The 22,893-nt window shown below is 39.2% G+C and overlaps 2 protein-coding genes across 2 annotated transcripts; both read right to left on the bottom strand.

Moving 5' to 3' along the window:
- Window positions 1-171: 171 nt before the first annotated feature.
- Window positions 172-10,266, bottom strand: LOC144656918 (uncharacterized). The gene is made up of 3 exons (XM_078517177.1): window positions 9,293-10,266; window positions 2,290-4,681; window positions 172-944 (listed from the first exon to the last, which is right to left on the bottom strand). Exons 1-2 carry the CDS (start codon window positions 9,655-9,657, stop codon window positions 3,655-3,657), a joined length of 1,392 nt encoding a protein of 463 aa, XP_078373303.1. The 5' UTR covers window positions 9,658-10,266; the 3' UTR covers window positions 172-944; window positions 2,290-3,654.
- Window positions 10,267-11,184: 918 nt separating this feature from the next.
- Window positions 11,185-18,222, bottom strand: LOC144655929 (uncharacterized). Its single transcript, XM_078516115.1, has 2 exons — window positions 17,811-18,222; window positions 11,185-14,968 (listed from the first exon to the last, which is right to left on the bottom strand). The coding sequence occupies exons 1-2, from the start codon at window positions 18,200-18,202 to the stop codon at window positions 13,912-13,914; spliced, it is 1,449 nt and encodes a 482-aa protein (XP_078372241.1). The 5' UTR covers window positions 18,203-18,222; the 3' UTR covers window positions 11,185-13,911.
- Between the last annotated feature and the right edge of the window lie 4,671 nt (window positions 18,223-22,893).

Here is a 22,893-nt window from a genome sequence, read left to right as displayed (position 1 = left end):
GCGGGAAATCAGTGTGCACTGGGGTTACCCGGCTACACCAGTGAAACTTTCTTTAGCATACTAAATCTTAGCGTTCACATTACACATACACTTCAAACACTCCGGCAAAAGTCTGAACACCAGTTATTTCATGTTTTGAGAAAGTCTATTTTATTCCATTCGGATCTTCGGATTAATCAGTTTCGGATATGTTCGTTGTAATACACTACTTCGCGTTTCAATGAAGACCAAAAAAGTAAGGAGGAAGTAAAATGGGGGCAAACATAACGTGAAGTACAGGATTTATGTGTGAATGCAATGTCAAAGATTCTACATACTCGCAGTCAGACTGAAAACTTAAGGTGTATCTCGCAAAAGATTTTGCAGATCAGATCTGTCTGAAATTTGCCAGAAATCAAGCTACTGCCGAGTTTTAAAGTTTTTCATACCGTGAATTCGTCAGTAAATCTTCCCTCGGGTACACTGCACTTGCGCCATATTTGGCTTTACAGGTCCGTAGTATGGGGAGGGGCCGGGGACCCGCACCCTTTTTTATCTTATAAAAACACAGAGTGGTCAGTTTGGCTATCAGCTTGTAAATCATTTAATGATTTATACAGTTCTGATCAACAGCGCTTTCGATTATATGGCTCCTGTCTTAATTTAAAACCTAACTACATAAAATGAACTGGACGTAAAAATAAAAATCTACCCATTAAATTCGATCTTAAAACGAGTAAGTTGGCTTGACTTTAAGACAAACTATTGGATTTCTAACAATGTTCCATATTTTTAAAGGTTAAGGGTTCCTGAGTTCCACAACTGCAGTGACACTGAGTAAAATGCCCCATCAACAATCATTCGGCAGGATTTTCTCTCTGGGATAGTATAAAATTAAACCTTCATAAATAAAATCTAAGTGAAAAAATGACTGTTTCCAAACTGACTAAGATTCGTAAGATGACCTGTACAGGCCCGCAAATGATCCCGGCCCGCAAATGATCCCGGGACCGCAAATGATCCCAAATTGGACCGCAAATGATCCCAGTACCGGAAATGATTTGTGTAAATGATACAACAGAATATTTGGAATGGCGTGGACTTTATGAATCGTCTATGGATGTATTTTTATAAAAGACCAAGTGCCTCAGGCATAATAAAACGCAACGATTAAAAGCGGTGAAAATAACGCGCGAAATAACAAAATTAACATGTATCTAAGTTTTTCATTTAGAAAACGCACCTAAAAAATAAACATGAATCTTCGAAGACGTCTCTGCTGTCTAATTAGCCACTTCCTGTACAATGCTGCCTTGGTAGACACGAGCCTCCTTTTCCTTGGAAGCGCACAAAATTTTTACGTGCGAATTTTGGAGTTTATGACAGATTTTGAAACCGTTATTTGAAAACACATTTTCCTTCACAACTCGTTCTTGCAAATATAAAATGAAATACAGTAAACGGTTACAGCGTCTCTGGGTAAATTTATTTGCATACCGCACGCATAGAGCTGTCAACTTTTGCACGTGCAAATTTCTTACTGTCAATTAATCTGTACTGAAAGCTAAGCGAAAATGAAGTCAGTTTTTGAGAAAATTTTTAGTTGCCTGTGTCAGAATTTATTTCAGTGACTTGATGAAGACATTCAAAGAAAAAAATAACCACAGATTTCGAAAGAGAGTAGCTCGATAACAAGAGTCGGAGATCGATATGATAGAAATCAGCAACAAAACTCAACTTTCTTCCAGACTTTACGTCTAGACATTTATAATGCCGCTATGAACGCTGCGTGACTGCGTGTGAATAGCCTCCCTTAGGGGCGATCGTGTTTCACTCCTCCCCATAAAAACGACTGCGTGTGAGGCTAGCGTGTGAATGGCTATCAGCTTAAAGCATTTCGCCGCAAATAATTCATCCCTTGATTGGAGAGAGTTCATATTTCTGTTGGTTGGATTGTTAAACTTTATGTCACGTTTTAGGTTACTAATCGGAGCATATTTATCAGCTGTGGTTTTGAATTTACTTTAGTAAATCGTTCAAATACGGTACATTCGCTCGCGTTAATTGTTTTTCTAATTGTTGTATTATTAATAAAGAAATGGATTAAATAAATTTAAATCCCCTGTCCAAATTCTTTAGTCCACGCATATCCAACTTTTACGGTTAGGCGACTGTTTCCGGTCCGAGGATCATTTGCGGTTCAATTTTGGGATCATTTGCGGTCCCGGGATCATTTGCGGTCCAATTTGGGGATCATTTGCAGTCCCGGGATCATTTGCGGGTCGGGATCATTTGCGGGCCTGTACAGACCTAGAGACAAGTCATATAAATTATTTTTTGTTAAAAGAAAAATTTCAACACGTGTACGGTACATAATTCTATCAAGAAACTCACTACAGTCGAAGCTCTCGTAAGCGGACACCCTCGGGACGCGAAAAAAGTGTCCGTAACTGGAGCTGGCCGCTTACGAGAATGGTTCTCGTAAGCGGCCACTAAAGGTGTAGTGGACAGATGGCCGCTTACGGGAGCTTGCCCAGCTAACAATATAAACCGCGGACGGACGTGGATGACGACAAAAACAAAAACTGAAATATGGAACTGTAATTACTTTAAAATCATTGTGACGGACGACGATGTGAAGTTGATTGATAAAAAAAATGATACAGAGGTTGTAAATACGATTTTCTTTGGGATGCCCGCTTACGGGAGCTTAAAAACAAGGAAGAAGTCTAAGTCGTAATCTCTGAAAGTGTCCGCGGCCGCTTACGGGAATGTCTGCTTACGAGAATGTAAAAATACAGAGTTTGTATGGGAGTTAAAACGGGGTTTCCAACAAGGCGGCCGTAAGTAGAGCTGTCCGCTTACGAGAGTGTCCGTTAAGAGAGCTTCGACTGTAATCAACTTATAATAAAAATTACAAAAACGTTCTTTAAACTGGATAAAATTCAAAGTTTCTATTTCGTGGGACCGTATACAACACTTACAACTGAAGGGTTTTTGCATTTTTTGTTCACATTTTTCATCTACGCGGCTATGCCTACTCTGTTATTAGGCTTTTAAAATTATTGTTAAAACTACTCTAGTAAGCAATTTTTTTCTTAGTCCGTGATAAGGTTGCCACAAAGATGCACGGCAACTTTTGGGCAACATTTCATACTGCGAACATTTTCTTGTATTATGAGCAATTTCTAGACCAAAGATTTCCTAAGATTGTTCGAGTGTTGTTCGAAGGCCATACGAACGTTTCCGACGATTAACAAAGTTTGCCGAGGATTTCGGATTTCGACAGCAAACATGACGTCATCGCGGTTTCTTCACGATGTTGTTGCATTAAAATGCTTAAAAATCTTAAATTAGCAAATATTTGGAAAAGTTTTTTTTTAACAAAAAGCAACGTTTTGGATTTTTTGAAGCAACACTCGAGCAACTTTTTAAGAAATTTCGAGCAACTTGTGGGGAATTTCGAACATCTTTGGGACAGCCTTAGTCTGTGAAGACTTCCTTCTTCTGCACCTCCATACTTCCCTTCTCCTTGCTATATTGATCACACTATAACGCCTGTTCGTACGGTAGGCACTCGTGATCATCTCTGCAAGCTAAACTTCCATGAAACAGTCAGTTACCAGAAAAGCGGCTTCTAAAAAATGTTTTAGTACAATAGTTTTTGTCTTCTTTTCATGTCTTTGTCGGTAGTACATTTTTCAACTCTCTACCTGCTCTTAAATATGCAGACAACTTTTCTTTGGAGCGCAGTTCAGTCTCTGTACCCAATGTATTTCTGCATGGTCTAGGGACAGGTTTTACAGCTGGCATTTCATATCCAATGCTTACTAAATCAGTTAGCCAAGCTTCTGTTAAAATGACGTCGTTCATTTCCCAGAAGCCTTGGTGAACCATTGCTACGCTTAAATCCAAAACTCTGCTGAAGAAATCTCGTTTATCAGATTTCCAGTTAATCAAAAACTCAACTAGTCGCCCAGCATCATGGTAGAGCATTTTCTCGTCGATGAAATCTTCAAGATAATTGTGTGCATTCCGAAATTGGACAGCGTTTGGCGGGAAAAACGACAAGTGTGATCCAACATCCCACAGCAGCCGCTGAGCCCAGTAACCACGCCAGATATCGCAGACTCGAAAAGCTACCGTTATTGGAAGCAACATGCCCCATAATCCTTTCTTCAAAAACAGCGTGTTTTGGGAATTAAATGGAGCCATTGTCTTCGGAGGAAGAAGAACAGTTGGCGCTTCCTGGTCAAACTCAACTTTCAAATCCACATCTTTGTCTTTTCTTGTTAACCGGAAGATGGCATCCACATCCGGGTCACCGTTAACTACGCCCTGCTGTATCGATGTGTCCGCCCCTAGGCATGTAACAAACTTGTGTGATGGGGGATCAGCAATGTGATCTAGAGGGTACCCTCTTGGCCAAATGGTGCTCTGCCCAAAATGTTCGTAAGGATTCACTACAGCAGAATCTGTTTTGTACACGTGAAATTTGCCAGTTTCTTGTTGGTAAAAAGTTATTTTACCACTTGTTGGGGAATTATCGTCGTCTGTGTCATAGATAATTTTGGCGCCATGTTGAATAGCGTAGAGGTAGCCAATGTTCTTTCTTGCATAACTTTTGTAAGGAAGTAAGTCGTGGATGCGGTATCCCAAAGACTTCTGTTTCTCAACACTCAGGAAAACGCAGTTAGGATGTCTGTGGAAGAGAAAGAGACATAAACGTCATTTAATACAGTCGACCCTCTCCTTACAGACACCTCTCTAATACGGACACCTCCCTGTTACGGACAATCTCCGATATCCCAACAAACCTCTCACATATTTTCTTTAGAAAAAAACTTTTGCAATACGGACTCTCTCTAATACGGACAACCGACACTAAATTTCGGTCCCAGGGAGAAAACTCATATAAACTTAACCTCTTTATTAGACCTTATTACGGACACTCCGGTGATCAGGTGATGATAGTGTATGTATTAAATACAAAAAAAAAACAATTTACTGTTCGTGGTTATAAAAACAACAACAACGCTTTATTCACCTTAGACGTTGTGCTTAATATTACAACTTTACATGCAGCATTGCGTTGTCGGTAGATCATCTGGTTCAAAAACAGTGATTCCAATGTAGCTGAAATGTACAATGTCGTACTCTACTGATAGGCAGTGTGTCTCAGTACTGCATATTTTAACTCAATTTAGATGCAATCAAAAGATGAGGATGGGCCTCATTTTAGTTTCTGAACACTTCAAACTAACAGTGGAGTCATAAAAGAGACGTCATCGTGGTGACCTCTAAAATACGGACCCCTCTATAATACGGACCCCTCTATAATTCGGACCCCTCTATAATACGGACCCCTCTATAATACGGACACCTCTCTAATACGGACACTTTGCTCTGTCCCTTCGGTGTCTGTATTAGAGAGGTTAAACTGTACAGTATTTCATTTCCGATTTTCTGTTAACTCCTGCATGCATGTGCATTTGTGCTGTTAAGTCTTTAAGTGAATAATGGGTCCGGTGTCGCGGGACAGATTTAGAGAGAGACAGGAAAGTTCTATCTTCGGTTCTGTATTCTTTAAATTTAATCTTCACTGCTCTATAGTTTACAAGCATAGTTCAAAGCGTAGTTTACAGTGATTTGACATTTATTGAAAGTGAGTTCTAAGTTAGAAGGTATTTCTGTAGATGTGGAGCGATTAAATTATTTTTCAAGTGCAAATCGACCAAGCGTAAGGTCAGAATGGCGGGATATTGGCCAAGTTCTATTTTTGCATGTTTACTGACCAAGACGAAGTAGCAAGGTTCATAAATACGCAAGAAAAGAACGAGGCCAATATCTCGCCATCTTGACCGAACAAGCTTGGTCAGAAAAGGATCTATTATATGGGCAATAAAGTAACGAATTATGAACTGAAGTGACTGTTTGTATATATATTATTGCAACCTGAAGGAAGCCAGTATGGCACCAACGACCGCATGAGCTTATACAATATACTATGTACACTACAAAATATACTTTTAATATTATTAATGGCGTCGTAGACGCATACAATTTGCAAATTTTTAACCAAATAAAACCGGAGAGTTTGAAAACGTATTACATGTAGTTGTGGGATTTGATTCGTCGTCTCTGTGGTGGAGCAGATTTAAGTTCATGAGCAGCATACTGAGCTCCTATGTGTTCACTTAGCCGTTTAAACTACTGAAGTGAAGACCAGTAGTGCTGGTCTTTTCACGGAGTCTTGTATTTATGACTATCAGATTAATTTTTCATTGAATAATATAAAGTAAACTTTAAAACTTCTTTGATATGTGTAATCTGGGTTGTTTCACTGAGCTGCTCGGACCGCTCAGATCAAGAAAATGCATTATCGAAGTCGGTTTGTTTGATTGTGCAAAATTTTGTAAACCTTACAAATTTCACAAATCCAAATTCCAATACAAACATCATTTCTAATGTTTCGCAGTATTGAAAGATAATGGGCTAAAAATAAGTTTTCCTCGAAAGAATTTCAGTTTAAGGCGTGCACAAGTAAAAATCTGGCCTTCGTTAGTTCGGTGGAAACAAATAGCCTAGACTTTCTAAAGTCGTTCGCTTCTCTTTTCCGCTTCTCTGTGTGTTCTCTTCGCGCTCTGTGAACTCGACTTGTAAGCAAGTCTACAAATAGCCCTAAAAGGTGACAACTTGCGTTAGCGAACTTAGATCTTTTTATGAGGTTTGTTGTAGCTCATTGTTGTGAGAGTTAGGCCCAAAACTGTGAGAAACTTGTGGGTTATGAGGAAGTTACTTGTTTGGAAGTACGTCAACTGAAACCACTCTACCGTTTGGAGATTGAGTGTATAGCAGTTTCTAAATAAAAAAAAAAGAAGAAAATACAATATGAAATCTTAGTTTGTAGATTCTAGTTGTTTGTCCAAATTAGCAGTTTCACATATTTTAATTACTTGTTTACAGAATCTGGTCAACTGTGTCAACACTCAAGCTAAGCGAATTGTTTCAACATTCGGTGACTATTACGATCTTAAATCGCAAGCGATTATTTTGCGAATAGAGAAAACAAGTCTACTAGAAATACAGCTAATCGAGAATAAATATATATTAAATGCAATTGACGTAAGATCAAGTACAAGCAAGTCATGAGTAAATACGGATATCCCTAATTATTATTCAACACATGCGCGCGCTGCCCATATATGGTCAAAATGTTAACGATATCTGTCATCCGTACATAACAGATATCCTGCGATATATGTAGGTTGCGAAGATTCGTCCGAAACCTTGTAAAGCGCTGCATAATTATAGTTTTTCTTTCTGCAAAATGTGTTTCGTTGGCAATTTGTTGAATAATAAAACAATATCCTGCTCAATCTTGCGGAATATCGTCTGATTTTAGCCAACTCGGCCTACGGCCTCGTCGGCTAAGTATCAGGCGATATTCCGCCTTTCGCAGGATAATTGTTAAATAAATATGAGAGGGGTGCTATTTTTTGGCCAAATCCGTAAGTCCGCCTGGCCTCTATTTTCGTTCAAATCCGAATCCGCATAACTTGAAACTGACTGTGTGGTAATAAATTACACGAACTACACAAAAATTGAAATCCCTTACATTTCCAAAGCTATTTTAAAAATCGATGACAAAATGTTTTCTATTTAAGAAAGGAACCATAAACTGAAATAGTTAATATTAAAAATTTTCCCCCAAATCCTAAATATCTTAAAATGCATTGCTCCAACAACTCCCTCCTCGCGAGAAAGCTTTCGTATCGTCCCAAATGCGAAAACAATGGCGGCTTCCTTCACGTCACGAGCAAACAAGTTTTATCACACAAATAGTTATTCCAAATACAATATTATGTACTGGTGTTGATTCAGCTTTAAGTTATAGAACACTTAACTATTATACATTACTCCTAAGTTTAAACCCTTAGTTACTTGCTAAAAAAGAGACGGCACAGAGAACCGTTTTATTCTGATGTCACTGCGAGTTTTTTAAGATCTTTTCGGGTTTTGGTTCCGTCGAAGTAAAGATAAACGAACCAAATTGTTTCCTTCATAACATCCAGCGAGTTCCGCGGCCTTCAAAATCATTTATCAAGCATACTGACGCAAAATGTCAGATATTGAATGCATGTTTGGTCTAACCACATGACGCGAGTAAGAGGCTTGAAACGACGAAACGTTTTACGTCAAGGAAAAAAGAAGAAAGCTATTAACCTTTTAACTGAGCCAAAGAAAATCCAAAATATATGAGTTAATAACTGTTTCAGTTCTACAAATTTTCCTGAGTTGAAGCAGAAAGTAGGAGCGATGTTTGTTTGAACGTTTTAAAAATCGCTGTTTGTAAGAGTCTTCATCTCACGGATGTCACGTCTTTTTTTAGCGACAGTAAAGATCAGTGAACAAAGTGGCTTTTTATAGTTTCTAAAAAAACTGTTGTGTTGCTTTGTCTGCTTTAGCGGGCAACTGAAACACTAAGCTATAATTATCAATTTGAAGTCGATAAAGGTGAATTAGCTACCGAAACGAATTAGCAAAGCGCGCCAAAGGTTTACTCAAAGTTTCTATTTTTTTTGTTACAGAAATTTACTGTACTAACATCGGAAATCTTATCAAGTAACTAAAGCTGGTAGTAACGCTAAAAATGTCGGTGAAGTTTTATAAGAGTTGTTTTTAAAATTTAACGAGTTCTAGCGACATTTTCCGCTTTGAACCTGTATTTGTATCGGGACGGCGCTCTTTCTAGCAATCAAAAGTAACCATTAATTTCGAATTAATCCCTTAAATTGTTTATAAGACTGCTAGAAAATAGCTTAAACTAACTATAGAATCGGTGAACCACGAGTAATTTACCTCGGCAAGCTAGCGGTCTGCTAAAAGCTTTCAAATACGGTATTCGTTTTTCAACTGCAACTTCAGAAGATATTGGGCTTCCTGGGAGCGTCTCTTAACGTGTTGGGCAAGATCACGATTTTAAGAATTCTACTTATTTGAATAGAATCTTGTGTGGATTCTTGTGTATTTATTGAATATGAACTGGTAACAAAGGAAACCACTTTGTTACTGATAAAAAATTCAGCGATACTCGAGTAGTTTAGTGTCTAGCACTGACATGTCGTGTATGTACATAAAGCTGACAATATAGACACCAAATTTCATGAATAAATTCTGCTTTTACAACAAGAAGCCTTGGTTCGTTTTGCCCTAGATACAGATTATATTTAATAGATGAGGAAAACAGATAGACAAAATACAATCAAGGCTAAATAAAAACATTGTTGTATAAAGTTAAATATATGTGTACCTCCAATCTGCTGGGGTTTTTGTATCGCCGACTACTACAACCTTCCAACCCTCAATACCAGCCAACTTCTTCACATCTGCTGTTGGTGAATTTATAGTCGTGACAACAATCCATTTGTCGTGCATGTCCTTTTCGGGAGGCGCTGGTTTTCGGGGTATTTCTTTCCAGTTTATTTCTTTGGTTTTCAGTTGTGCTAGTTTTAAGTTTGTAAAGAGCTTCTTGCGAGCAGAATTCATTTCCGTGTCAATTCCAGTTTCTTCGCGTTCCTCCAGGGGTTTTCTTGGTTCATTTTTGAACAGTTGATATGCCCAAAGAATCAGTATTAACTGCAAAAATAACGCGAATAAAATCCACGTTTTAGACATCTCGTGACTCAGACGTAATGTTTTACTTAGTACACGCGACTATAGGTCGCCGTGGGAGTGAATACAGTATACAATTCTGATATGAAACCATCAAACGCAACCTGTTGACCGCGCCACGCGGCGAAGCCTCGGGCCTAATCTTTTTTTTTTGGGTCGTTGATTAATCCGGCCCGAACCTCTCGCGGCCGTACTGAGTAAATAAGCTCTGTCGCCCCTGACAACAGCAGAGTTTTAACGGTAAAACTTGGGCGCGAACTTTCCCTCTTTGCATACTAAACTGATAAGCGTAGTATTACAGTAACTCCCTAAAATTCTGTGGCCGAGCCAAGTGGTGCACACAGCCGGAGCTTATCCCGGTTTCCTTAGCATTAAGCGACTAGGAGTATTGCTACTCCCCCCTGGATGGGATGTTAGTCCATCGCAGGGTTATCCCCCAGCAGTAAATTCGCCGTTACCCATTAATACACCTGGGTAGAGAGAGGCACTGTAAGAGTGAAGTGTCTTGCCCAAGAACACAACGCAGTGCCCCGGCCAGATCTCGAAAACTTCATAGGCACAGTTTATCCGACCAAACCAAATAAGTGAAATAAATGCAACGAAAATCAACCAATTTTCAAGCGTTCTATTCAGTGGTGATTCTGTTATTCTGTTGAACATTCGAAACTTGAATCCAGGATTTTTCTAAGGGGGGTGCACCACAATAAAATCACATTGTTTGTTTTGCAGAATTACCAGTTGTATAAGAAAGCTGCAGGTCATCTCGGGGGGGGGGGAGGGGGGGAGGGGGGAGTGCACCCCCTGCTCTCTCCCCCTAGCACCCCTGGAATCAAGGGGTCGTTTTCTAAGCGCAGTGCTTTAGCCGTTTTGATTGTAAAAAGATGATAATAAGATTATTTTTAATGGGTTTTTACATAGTGTTATAAGAGCAGCTTTTCCACAGCGACATACAGCATAAACTGAAATGTTCACCGTGTTCACCTCCAAACCAAAATGGCACAGGGGACAAGCTCATCTTCCCATTCCGTCAAGCCTGAAAAGGGTCCAACTTCACTTTTCCCCCTCTCTCACCTTTTGTTAACAAAAACATTTACTATAAGCTTCAGTTGAGGGGAAAAAAAGAGGAAGCCACGAGCCAAGCGGCCCACACTGCCGGAGCTTATCCCGGTTTCCGTAGCATAAAGCGGCTAGGAATATTTCTACTCCCCCTGAATGGGATGCTAGTCCATCGCAGGGTTCCCCCCCAGCATTATGTCGCCGGTACTCATTTATACACCTGGGTGGAGAGAGGCACTATGAGAGTAAAGTGTCTTGCCCAAGAACACAACACAAGTGACCCCGGCCGGGGCTCCAACTCGGACCGCTCAATCCGGAGTCCGGCGCACTAACCATTAGGCCACCGCGCCTCCCATCATAAGCTGCAGTTGCACTTGGATATAATTTAGGTATTTATTTTCATGAGTATGGTTTATAAAAATGTATCTCAAGTCCGCAAAAATAAAGAATACTTAATCGAATGGAGACACAATGTGATTCTTTTATAATTTTATTGGCAAATGGCAATGACAAATAGCAATGGCAAAATGACAAATTCCAGTTAACAGTAATCTAACACCTTTACTCTAGAATTAACCCTTTGTCAATAGGACTATTCATAATAACATCAGTTGCTCAAAGCAGCCATTTTCATCAAAAGTGGCTGCGAAGGAGACTTTGTCCACAGGAAATTCAAACAAAACTCTGACACCTTCATACTAGCGTATTTTGCTTCCTTTAATTTTTCATGTTGAACGTGCCGCGCTTATTTCAACTACAGGTAAAACACTGAGGGGAATATAGAGAGAATTAAGTGAGGCCAGTACTCGGTATGCACAATTAACAATAAAATTATTTTGATTGAAATACAAGAGGTACATAACATGAACACAGTTTCTCAGTCTCTTTGTGAAAGTACTGCTGTTCTAATACAAGAGGTAACATAACACTGTTTCAAAGTTTCTTTGTAAATACCTAAATTAGCACCCCAGCCCTTATTCGAAAGCAACGCTTATTAAATCTTTTTCCGTAAAGGTGCAGTGCTTATTTGAGAGCGCTTAATCAATCATTTTCGGTTTATTAGTTGTATGTACCCTTTTGATGTACTTGAAAGGTTAGCTAAAGCAATAATTATTATTGTTAGTCACTCTCAGTGGCCCATCAGCATGAATGAATTTTTGCTGCTCAGCGCCACATAGAGCCATAACTATACAACAACTCAATAAATGAGTTAAAACAATAAGTTAGACAAGCTTTACATTAGTCACTTTTTCTTTGTTGTCACCAGTTTGTGGTTCCATAAAATGCTTTGCATTGTGCTACGCAGAATGTAAAACTTCACAAAAGTGAGAAAAATAAATAAAACCAGCTTTACATTGGTAACTCGTTCTTTGTTGCATTGGCAGATAAATTTGTCTTCTTTATCTCATTGTAAGACACTGTAAGCCCCTATCTAAAGGATAGAGTGTTTCTATTGAGGAACTTTTGGCTGATAGTTGCCCCTTGGAAATTTGATGTTCTTAAACAAAATATTAGCTGGAGAAGCAAAGCTTTCAGGGCTAATATGCTAGTTCTAGAAACATCAAATTTCCAAGGGGCAACTATAAGCCAATAGCTCCAAGACAAATTGTTCACCACTAAATTTTCTTCCAGGCGTCCATTCAAAAACAAGTATCTTGAATAATTTTTTTACTTTTTATGATAAAGACTTAAAAGCCGAAATGTAACAAATAAAACATACCCAGACAAGAAACCCACTAAATGCAGTAAATTTGGTGGGGTTTTCCTGTCTGTAGGCCCGCTTGTTTTTTTAAAAAAATTCACGAACAAGTACTGCCCATCCAGGTATTTTTCTGGGACAGGCACTATTTTAACAATAGAGTGTTTCCGTTGAGGAACTATCGGCTGATAGTTGCCCCGCGGAAATTTGATGTTCTTAAAACAAATATTAGCCCGAAAGGTGAAGCTTCGAGGGCAAATATGCTAGTTTTAAGAAGCATCAATATTTTTACTTTTGAGGATAAAAAAACTCAATTGAAAGCCGAAATTTAACAAACGAAACAAAACCAGATGAGAAACCCACTAAATGCAGTGAATTTGGTTGGATTTTTTTGTCTGCAGGCAGCTTGTTTACAAAAAACAGTCACAGGCAGGCACTATCGATCCGGGCATATTTCACGGGAGGGCACTATGGGCTGATAGTGCCCTCCGGCGGACGGGCACTATCGCGTCACGTGTTCAATTTAAACCAATCAGAATCGGAGAAAATTTAGTGGTAAACTATAAGGGCTGATAGTGCCCTCCGGCGGACAAACACTATTGCATCACGTGATCAATTTAAACCAATCAGAATCAAAGAAAATTTAGTGGTGAACTATAAGGGCTGATAGTGTCTCTCTGTGGATGAACACTATTGTATCACGTGATCAATTTAAACCAATCAGATTCAGAGAAAATTTACTGGTGAACTAAAATAAAAAATTGACTGAAAGCTTGAGGTTTCAATTTGTTGGCAACTTTTTGGTTGTAATTATGCATAAAAAATCACATGCATGCTCTGAGAGCTTTCAATCAATTGATAAAAAGTGCCTGTGTAGCCAATCAGATTGTGCGTTTGCCAGTAGTCAGCCGCTGAATTAGGGCTGTCATTAAGGACCGTAACCCCTAAAACCTGTTACGGCTGAGTTAACTTAATGCTATGGGTGAGGATATTGATTGGTGTTATGTTACACTTTACTATGCTACTTATGGCTGCTTAAAATCTAAATGACAGCCCTGTATGTTAATGATCATTATCCTGTGAAATTGTGCAGAATATTGCCTGATACTTAGCCAACAAGGGTGTAGGCCAAGTTGGCTAAAATCAGACAATATTTTGCAAGATTAATGAATGCAATCATTCACTAACTGGTACTGTTTTTCAATTTTCTGTCTGAAATAATTTACCATTTATTTATTAAAAATATACATTAAGTACTACTTGTTTGTATCTTGTTTTCTGCGAGGTAGACTATTTGGGGCATGGACGGGTGGCCCTTTTCATAAAATATGACCCCTCTTCCTAGCAGAAGCTATTTTTTAAAACTTTTCCCTGAGATGCTCTGGGGAATCCATTTCTTTTAAAGTAAACAGCATATATTTACTTCATATAACAAGAAACATAACCCCTCTTTTAGCCACCCTTAAAAGTTTTAGAACCCCCTACCTAAAAAATAACAAGCCTCATTTTTCTCTATAAAAAATGTCCACTCCACTTTTTACTGGTACTACAACTTTCAACTCTTTACCTGCTCTCAAATAGGAAGAGGGCTTTTCCTTAAAGTGCAGTATGGTTTCTCCACCCACTGTGTTTCTCAGGCATGCTTTCGGTTCAGTTTTTACAGCTGGCATTTCATATCCAACGCTAACTAAATCTGCTAGCCAAGCTTCTGTTAGCATGGCATCCTTCATCTCCCAGAAGCCTTGGTGAACCATTGCTATGCTCAGATCCAGAACTCTGCTGAAGAAATCTGGTTTCTCAGATTTCCAGTTGACCAAAAACTCAACTAATCGCCCAGCATCATGGTAAAGCATTTTCTCATCGATGAAATCTTCAAGGTAGTTGTGTGCATTTCTAAGTTGCACGGCATTTGGTGAAAAAAATGAAAGCTGTGATCCGACATCCCACAGTAACCGTTGAGCCCAGTAACCACGCCAAATATCGCAGACTCGAAAAGCTACCGTGATTGGCAGCATGGTGCCCCATAATCCTTTTTTCATGAACAGCGTGTTTTGAGAGTTAAATGGAGCCATTGTTTTTGGAGGAAGAACTACAGCTGGCGCTTCAGGGTCAAACTCGACTTTCAAATCCACATCTTTGTCTTTCCTTGTTAACCGAAAGATTGCATCCACATCTGGGTCACCATTAACTACTCCCTGCTGTATCGCTGTATCCACCCCAGCGCACTTGACAAATACATGTGAGGGGGGATCAGCAATGTGATCCAAAGGGTACCCTCTTGGCCAAATGGTGCTCTGCCCAAAATGTTCATAAGGATTTACCACTATGGAATCTGTTCTATACACTAAAAAGTCACCAGTTTCCTGTTGGTAAAAAGTTATTTTACCACTTGTTGGGGAATTATCGTCATCTGTGTCATAGATAATTTTGGCACCATGTTGAATAGCGTAGAGGTAGCCAATGTTCTTTCTTGCATAACTTTTGTAAGGAAGTAAGTCATGGATGCGGTATCCCAAAGACTTCTGTTTCTCGACACTCAAGAAAACACAGTTGGTATGGCTGAGAAAAAAACAAACATTATCATTTAACACTCATGCTATTCATGAAGGCACTAGGTCGTATATATAGAATTCATCTTTAAGATAATACGTACACTGTATACTATATACAAGGCTAAAAAGTTAAAATGGTAAAAAAAAGAAAAAAAGCTGTTTGCCATCATCAGGGTTGACCCTGATGATGGCAAACAGCAAAAATGTGGTTTTATCATTTTAATTTTACCATTTTAACTTACTTGTATTTAGTATATATTTTATAAAGCGAACATTATGGACACGTACACTGTAATTGGTCAATTTTATGTGCTGTAATGTACAGTACAGTGCACTTCTTACATTCTTATCATCCTTTCGTCATAACATATTAATTTATTAACCTCATTAACTGTCCCTAATGTGTCCTTGCCATTTGTTATTTTGTTTCCATCTGCACAGTTTAATCAAGGGCAGCATTTAAATAAGGGGAGCATTTTTTCAAGGGCGGCATTTAATTGAGTAAATCTTATACTGGTATGGTATGATTGGCTAAATGGCAGAAATAAAATTAATAGGGTTTGAGTTTAAGCATCTGTTGCAGGGACGGCGGAGCAATTTTCCAAGTGGGGGGGCTGACTAGTGACTTGAGTGGGGGGGCTTAGACCTTCTCTTAGTAAGTCTTTATTTTTTCGGAATTCTGGGGGGGGGCTAAGCCCTTCCGCCCCCCCCCCGCTCCGCCGTCCCTGTGTTGTGGAGAGAGTCACGTGTGATGACCCAAACAACAGTTGCAAAAGAGACTAATATACAGTGGACTTATTCTCAGATGGAAATTGCATTTCAAATTGGGTTTCTATTTTCAGGACAGGATACTGTGTTTGTTTACAAGATTATCCAATAGAAAAGCTCTCTTTGGGAAACATTACAATATTAAAGCCAAAACAATTCCTTCAACAGGGACAAGCTCTACAACATGGGGCTTATCATTAGAAAAACAAATATATCATTTTTTGAAATACACAAACAAGTAAAAACAAACGATATAACATCCTTCAGCGCTCAAAATAATTTGTGGACAGTTGTCGGTCATGTTGACTGGCCAAACAGATTCGGTAGCTTGGTCACTTTTCATTTTTTGACCTGACAAGTTTGGAAAATACGTTTTTGCTGTTTGTTAGACCTTCTTCATTTGTGTGGCATAAAATCACCAACTACTTTTCTTTACTATAACTGTTTTGGCTGCAATTTCTTGAATATATCGTCTCGTAATGCCTTGTAAGATGTGATACAGAAAAGTCAATCAAAAAGGCGTTAGAATTTAAGTTAACGCTTAAAATATATGTTGTGGTTTAATTTTGTCTTTTCAAACCAGTTTGGTTTTTATTTTTCATTGTCTCATATTAATTGTCACAATCTGAAACAAAGGGAAATAAAAATCAAACTTGTTTGAAAAATTTTAAACCAAAGATAAAATTAAACCACAACATATATACATTGACCATATAAAAAATTAATTTATTTTTCTGGCCATCAGTTATCATTTTAAAAGCCATGTGTGTCCGATCAAAATGACCAGCAAACCGAAACTTTGTCCGGACAAATTGTAATCTTGACCGGACATTGTCTGTCGGCTGATTGTTTTTTGAGCCCTGAAAATCACGTTTTGGTGGCCTCGTGATGCCATTATCAAGGGTTGGAATGAAAATCATTAAATGTGAGTTCGTAAGAGTTCAAGTCCTATAAATTTACGTAACGGAGGTAGCTACAAAAAGACTTTAGCATAGATTGAATCAGATTGCACATTCACTTGTGGTCTAAATTGCTTGATGCATAGCATCTTGTTGACAAGATGGAGTGAAGTCTTTGAAAAATAGCGAAAATTTCATTCAGCATATGCTACCACATCCTCGGAGACCCAGGGGCAGTTAGTGGGGGCAGGGAAAAGTCTATACGGGCAAAAAAAAAAATCGGCGAAAAGTCAAGAACAAAAAAAAATATCCCCAGGGGCTATTTTTTTTGCTCTTGACTTTTCTTCGCCGATTTTTTTTTTTTTTTGCCCGTATAGACTTTTCCCTGCCCCCACTAACTGCCCCTGGGTCTCCGAGGATGATGCTACCATGTTTACTTGTCTGGATGATTTCTTTCCAATTATATTTTTCTGTTCAAAAATAATAAAATAATGGATTGGCATGTAACCACAACTGCAGACATTTGATTGGTGGATTGCATCTGAGGTTTTTGGCGTATTTTCAGAATTTAGGTTAGTACAAATACTCATACAGTATCTTGAGCTTGGGCTACCTGTGGGTAATCTGCAATTGCTCCAAAAATTATATTTTTCCAGAGGGCCAAACGTTAAAAAGGTTAAAGCAAACATTCTTTTGGAAAGTTTTCTGTATCTAAGCACCAGAGTTGAAAACCAAATATTGCTTAATCATATGTTATAATACGGTTTTGCCACATTTGCACATTTGCATAATTTTTCTCAAACAACAAAATTTGGAGGTACATGAAAAAAAATATTAAAAGCAACTAAGCGTTAAACAAAATCACACAAAAATATCAATCCGATGACATTCCGTATCTTAGCACTAAGCTAACACGAATGAAAAAATCTTAAGTTTTAGCTAAATTTAATTTTATTGGGATTTTAAGCTTACCTATAATATGCTCTGTTGATTTTGTCAACACTTTGTCTCTCTCGAGAGCTTGGCTTTCACGCCGATATTGCGGCGGGGCAAAGCATCATTTTGATCAGTAGAAAAAATTGGTTCGTTTTGTGTTTCTACGTCTCATAAAAAGACAATCAGAGCTAACTACAGCTAATGTATTGTATATTCATGTACGTTTATAAATAACAAGCCTTTTACCTCCAATCTGCTGGGGTTTTTGTATCGCCGACTACTACAACCTTCCAACCCTCAATACCAGCCAACTTTTTCACATCTGCTGTTGGTGAATTTATAGTCGTGACAACAATCCATTTGTCGTGCATTTCTCCTGCCGGAGGCGCTGGTTTTCGGGCTATTTCATGCCATTTGATTTCTGTAATAAGCTTCGCCGCGTCTTCCATAGTTAAGCTTACATTACTGGAGTCTTGTTTTTTTGTCGATGGTTGCAGGTCCTTCAAGTTTACTAAAGAATCCTTGGGAACTGAAATCGTCTCCGAAGTTTTACTTGGTCCATTGTAAAAAAGGTGATAGAACAAACCAATGAGAAGTAACTGGAAAATTAACGCAAACGAAATCCACGTTTTGGACATTTTGTTTGAATGTCGGCACTTTATTCAAAAAAAAAAAAAAAAACCACCTACTTACTTCAGGCGATTTTCAGACCTTTCATGTATGGTACATGGTGTGTACCCTATATTGCGCGATGACGTCATATCGTCATTCTTTCACATCGCGGCAAATCATGGCCTGCGTTGCAGACGAACAAAACCCCGGTTATATAACCGGGGTTTTGTTCGTCTGCAACGCAGGCTAGGCAAATCATTGTATTCCGAAAAGAGAAACTGAAGGTCTGGGGTGAAATAATCGTCGCCAAACTTGCAAAAGTACACGAAACGCTCTCTGCGTTTAAGATGGCCCGAGTAAAAGCTGTTTGCAGCTTCTTGCCATTATGGTGACCGTGTTAATAAAGTTAAGAAACCAAGTTGGTAAAGATTAGGGAACTGTATGAGCACCATGTACCAGGGCAAGCCGATTAAGGATCCCTATGTGTAGAAAAAATATAAAGTCCCTGCGCGACCATGTTAAGTGCGCGCAAAACGGAACGCGATAGGTACATAAAACGCACGAGCTAAACAGTCATTGACGATACATACAGTCGAATTGTTTTTCAGTGTATGAGGGTCAGCAAACCAGCTTGTTTCCTTCCATCATCTGGCCAACTACTCCTACAAACTCCTGACGTAAAAAAATGTATATACTTTCAGAGATCCTTTTCTTTTTACGCCACGAAAATTTGGAACGATCTACACTGTTTACCTTTTTTATATAACTGAAACAGTCTCCTGTTTATATGGAGGAGAGTTGTCCCTGGTAGGATTGGAGGGTTACCCTCTCCCCCGAGCCATCTTCTGCAGAGGGTTTATGAAAAAAATTATCCCTGCTGCCCGAGCCAAACCTCGGCCCTCCCTGTTATATGCAGCTCTGTTTGTCCAAACTTTTCAGTGCTCGGCATGGAAAAAAGTTGGCTTGCTCCACAGGATCATCCTACCTTCAAATTTCTCATATAAACGGTTTGCAGCTATTCATAAAGACAGTAATTTTAAATGCACGGCAAGTACGACGACACTTTGTATTGGACAATTTATTTGGCAAATATTACGACTTATATTAGTCAACTAGTCGGCCCTCTGGCCCTGAAGAAGACTAGTTGACTAGTCGTTATATCGGCCAAATCAAATTGTCCAATACAAAGTGTCGTCGTACTAGCCGTGCATTTAAAATTACTGTTTTATACACCTCGAGTGAGTTCTAGTACATGCATCTCCAAGCTACGTGAGATCCGGCAAAGAATTGTGCCGTAGTCTCCCTAACGTTGTGCGGCCCTCTACATTTAATCGTCCCACATAATCATAAAGAGATGTATGAGAAGCTCTCACTTGGGGGGACACACATGAGAGTTACCGGTTGTGGCACAACTTGCAAAAAAACCGCTCGGGCTCGCCTGGCTCGCTGGCTCGCCAGTCTCGCCTCGCTATTTTTTGCAAGTTGTGTCCACAACCGGTAACTCTCATGTGTGTGGGGGTCGCAATGCCAAAACTCTCATGTGTGTGGGGCCCGCAAGGCCAGCCCTTTTGTGTGCGGGGCTCGCAAGGCCAACCCTGTGCTAGGAATAAATATCAATTGAACAAATATTTTTAAGGTATATACACCGAAAAATGGCTGCAGCAAGATATTCGTCAGAAGTTTTGCAAGCTATGATGGAGGAAAACCTCCGTGAATTTCAAGAAAACCCCCAAAGAAATTTAACTTTTTTATTGGCCCACACCGATTTTAACGAATGGCTCCGTGTATGGAAAATGAACATACCGGAAGCTAACGAAAACAACAAAGATCTTTACACTTTTGCAAGAAAAAACAAAAAAAAGTTTTATGAGCTTTTGGTAAGCGAAATTGATGACTTACAAAATTTAAAAGCAAGCTTTGGACTTGAAGTCAAATTTTCAAAACAAATAGACGGTGAGACGCAACACATGGAACACTATTTCAGAGAAAGTGAACCACACCTTTTTTTAAAAAACGACAAAGACCAAATAAAAAAAGAGTTTGACAAATTTATTGACAAAGCAAAGGGAGAAATTGAGGGTTGGTCAGAGAACGGCTCTGGGTGGGCCATTGAAAGAATAACAAATGCGTACATCAACGTTGCGCGTTATCAGCCATTGAGAGGAGGAACTTATTTGCCTTTGCCCCCAAAGTTGGCAAACAAGAAAGCAATTATTAACGTGCAAAACAGAGATAACCAATGCCTAAAATGGGCTTTGAGAGCTGCATTATTTCCTCCAAGAGATGGGAAAAATCCACAAAGAACAAGCAGATACCCAGTTGACGACGGCATTAACTACAATGGAATCGATTTTCCAACTCCACTAAAGCAGATTGACAGGCTTGAGGCGCAAAACAGGGACCTTGCAATAAATGTGCTTGGGTGGGACTCAGAAGACGAATGTGTGATACCTTTAAGATTAAGCGAAAAAGAAAATAGCATTCCCCGTATATTCCTTATGTTGATTGAGTCAGGATTAACACAGCACTACTGTTTTATAAAAAGAGTAAGTGCTTTGTTACATGACCAAACTGGAGATCAGCATAAAAAACACTTTTGCATGATGTGCTTGACAGGTTTTACAAGAGAAGACTTGCTCGAAAAGCACAAAAAATATTGCAATGGCGCTAAAGGCAGGCCAACAAGGATTGAAATGCCGGAGAAGGGGAAAAACACTCTTTCTTTTAAAAACTACCAAAAACAAATGAAAGCGCCTTATACGATTTACGCCGACTTTGAGGCATTGCTAAGGCCGATAGAAGGGTGTAAACGCGAAACGCCCGAGGAGCGCCAGATAAGAAAAGACCTTGGTGAAGAAGTAAAAGACATGAAGCCGAGTTACACAGACAAAACAGAACAGCACGAGGCATGCGGATTTGCTTACACAGTTGTAAGAAGTGATGGTAAACACGAAAAAACATTTGTGTACAGAGGAGAAAACTCCGTTGAAGTATTCTTGAACTGTCTTTTAAGTGAAGAAAAGAAAATAAGATATGAATTGTCAAAGCAAAAACCCCTTGTGATGACGGCAAAAGACTGGGTAAACTTCAAAAATGCAACCAATTGCCACATTTGCGAAGAAACGCTAATAAAACAAAACTTTTTGGACTCTTTGCCAGTTTGGATTGGAAATAAAAAGGAGCTTAATTACTTTGGACAGATGCACAAAAAATGTTATTACAGAAAGGAAAAAGAGGCAAAAAACCTGGATACCGAAACCCACTATAAGCTAAAAAAGCTTGAAAAAGAAACACACAAATTAGCAGCGAAAAACCAAAAAAACTGCTTAGCGTGCCACAAGCCGCTTATCCAGCCGAACTACAAGGATGTGGTAAAAGACCATTGCCACATAACAGGCAAGTTTCGAGGAGCCGCACACAACATTTGTAACTTTATGATGCGATTAGATCCGAAAAAGGTCCAAATACCAGTTGCATTTCACAACCTGAGGGGTTATGATGCGCACCATTTAATGCAGTCAATTTCAAAGATTTCAAAAGAGGCACAGAAAGAAGTAAAATGTGTTGCAAACAACATGGAAAAATACATCACATTTTCACTTGGCAAACTGCGTTTTATAGACAGCTTAAACTTTCTTAAAGGAAGTCTTGATTCACTTGTAAAAGCGATGCCGAAGGAGGAATTAAATATAACAAAATCTAATTCAACACAGTCGTCTGATGAAAGTTTTGAACTTCTTTGCAAAAAGGGAATCTATCCTTACGAATACATGGACTCATGGGAAAGATTTAGCGAAACAAGTTTGCCTGAAAAAGAAAAGTTTTACAGCAAACTTAATGATGAGAACATAACGGATAAAGAGTACGAACACGCGCAAAACGTGTGGGAAACCTTTGGCTGCCAGACCCTGGGCGACTACCACGATTTGTACGTTAAGACTGACGTGACCCTGTTAGCCGACGTCTTTGAAAGCTTCCGAAAACTCTGTCTTGAGAAGTACGGGTTGGACCCCGCGAATTATTACACGACGCCAGGCCTTGCTTGGGACGCACTCTTGAAAAAGACAGGCGTGGAGCTTGAGTTACTTACAGACTATGAAATGCATCTTTTTGTCGAAAGGGGAATAAGAGGCGGGATTTCGATGGTAAGCAAGAGGTATGCAAAGGCGAACAACCCTTATGTTGAGGGATTTGACCCGAGCCAGCCAAAAAAATACATAACGTACCTCGATGCGAATAACCTTTACGGGTGGGCAATGAGCAAGCCGCTTCCAAAAAGTGGATTTAGATGGAAAAAGGTTATGCCAACAGAAAAAGAAATAACGACAAAAAAAGAGTATGCAAAAGCTGGATGGATTTTAGAGGTGGACTTGGAATACCCGAAAGAGCTGCATGACGCCCACAACAGCTATCCATTAGCACCAGAGAAAAAGAAAATAAACAAAGAAATGTTTTCGCCTTACCAAAACAAAACAATAAAAAATCTTGATTTGCACCCGCCAGACACCGAAAAGCTTGTTTTAACTCTTGAAGACAAAACCAATTACGTCGTGCATTACCGAAACTTGCAGTTTTATCTAAAACAGGGAATGAAACTCAAAAAAGTGCACAGGGTCTTAGAGTTTGAACAAGAGGCGTGGATGGAGCCGTACATCCGGATGAACACAGAATTCCGAAAAGAAGCGAAAAGCGACTTTGAAAAGAACTTTTACAAGCT

Source organism: Oculina patagonica, chromosome 6 (genome assembly GCF_052425735.1).
Source record: "Oculina patagonica isolate OP01 chromosome 6, crgOcupat, whole genome shotgun sequence".
NCBI lineage: Eukaryota > Metazoa > Cnidaria > Anthozoa > Scleractinia > Oculinidae > Oculina > Oculina patagonica.
The sequence above is the reverse complement of the archived record's forward strand: the minus strand, read 5'-3'. Positions and strand labels throughout refer to the sequence as shown.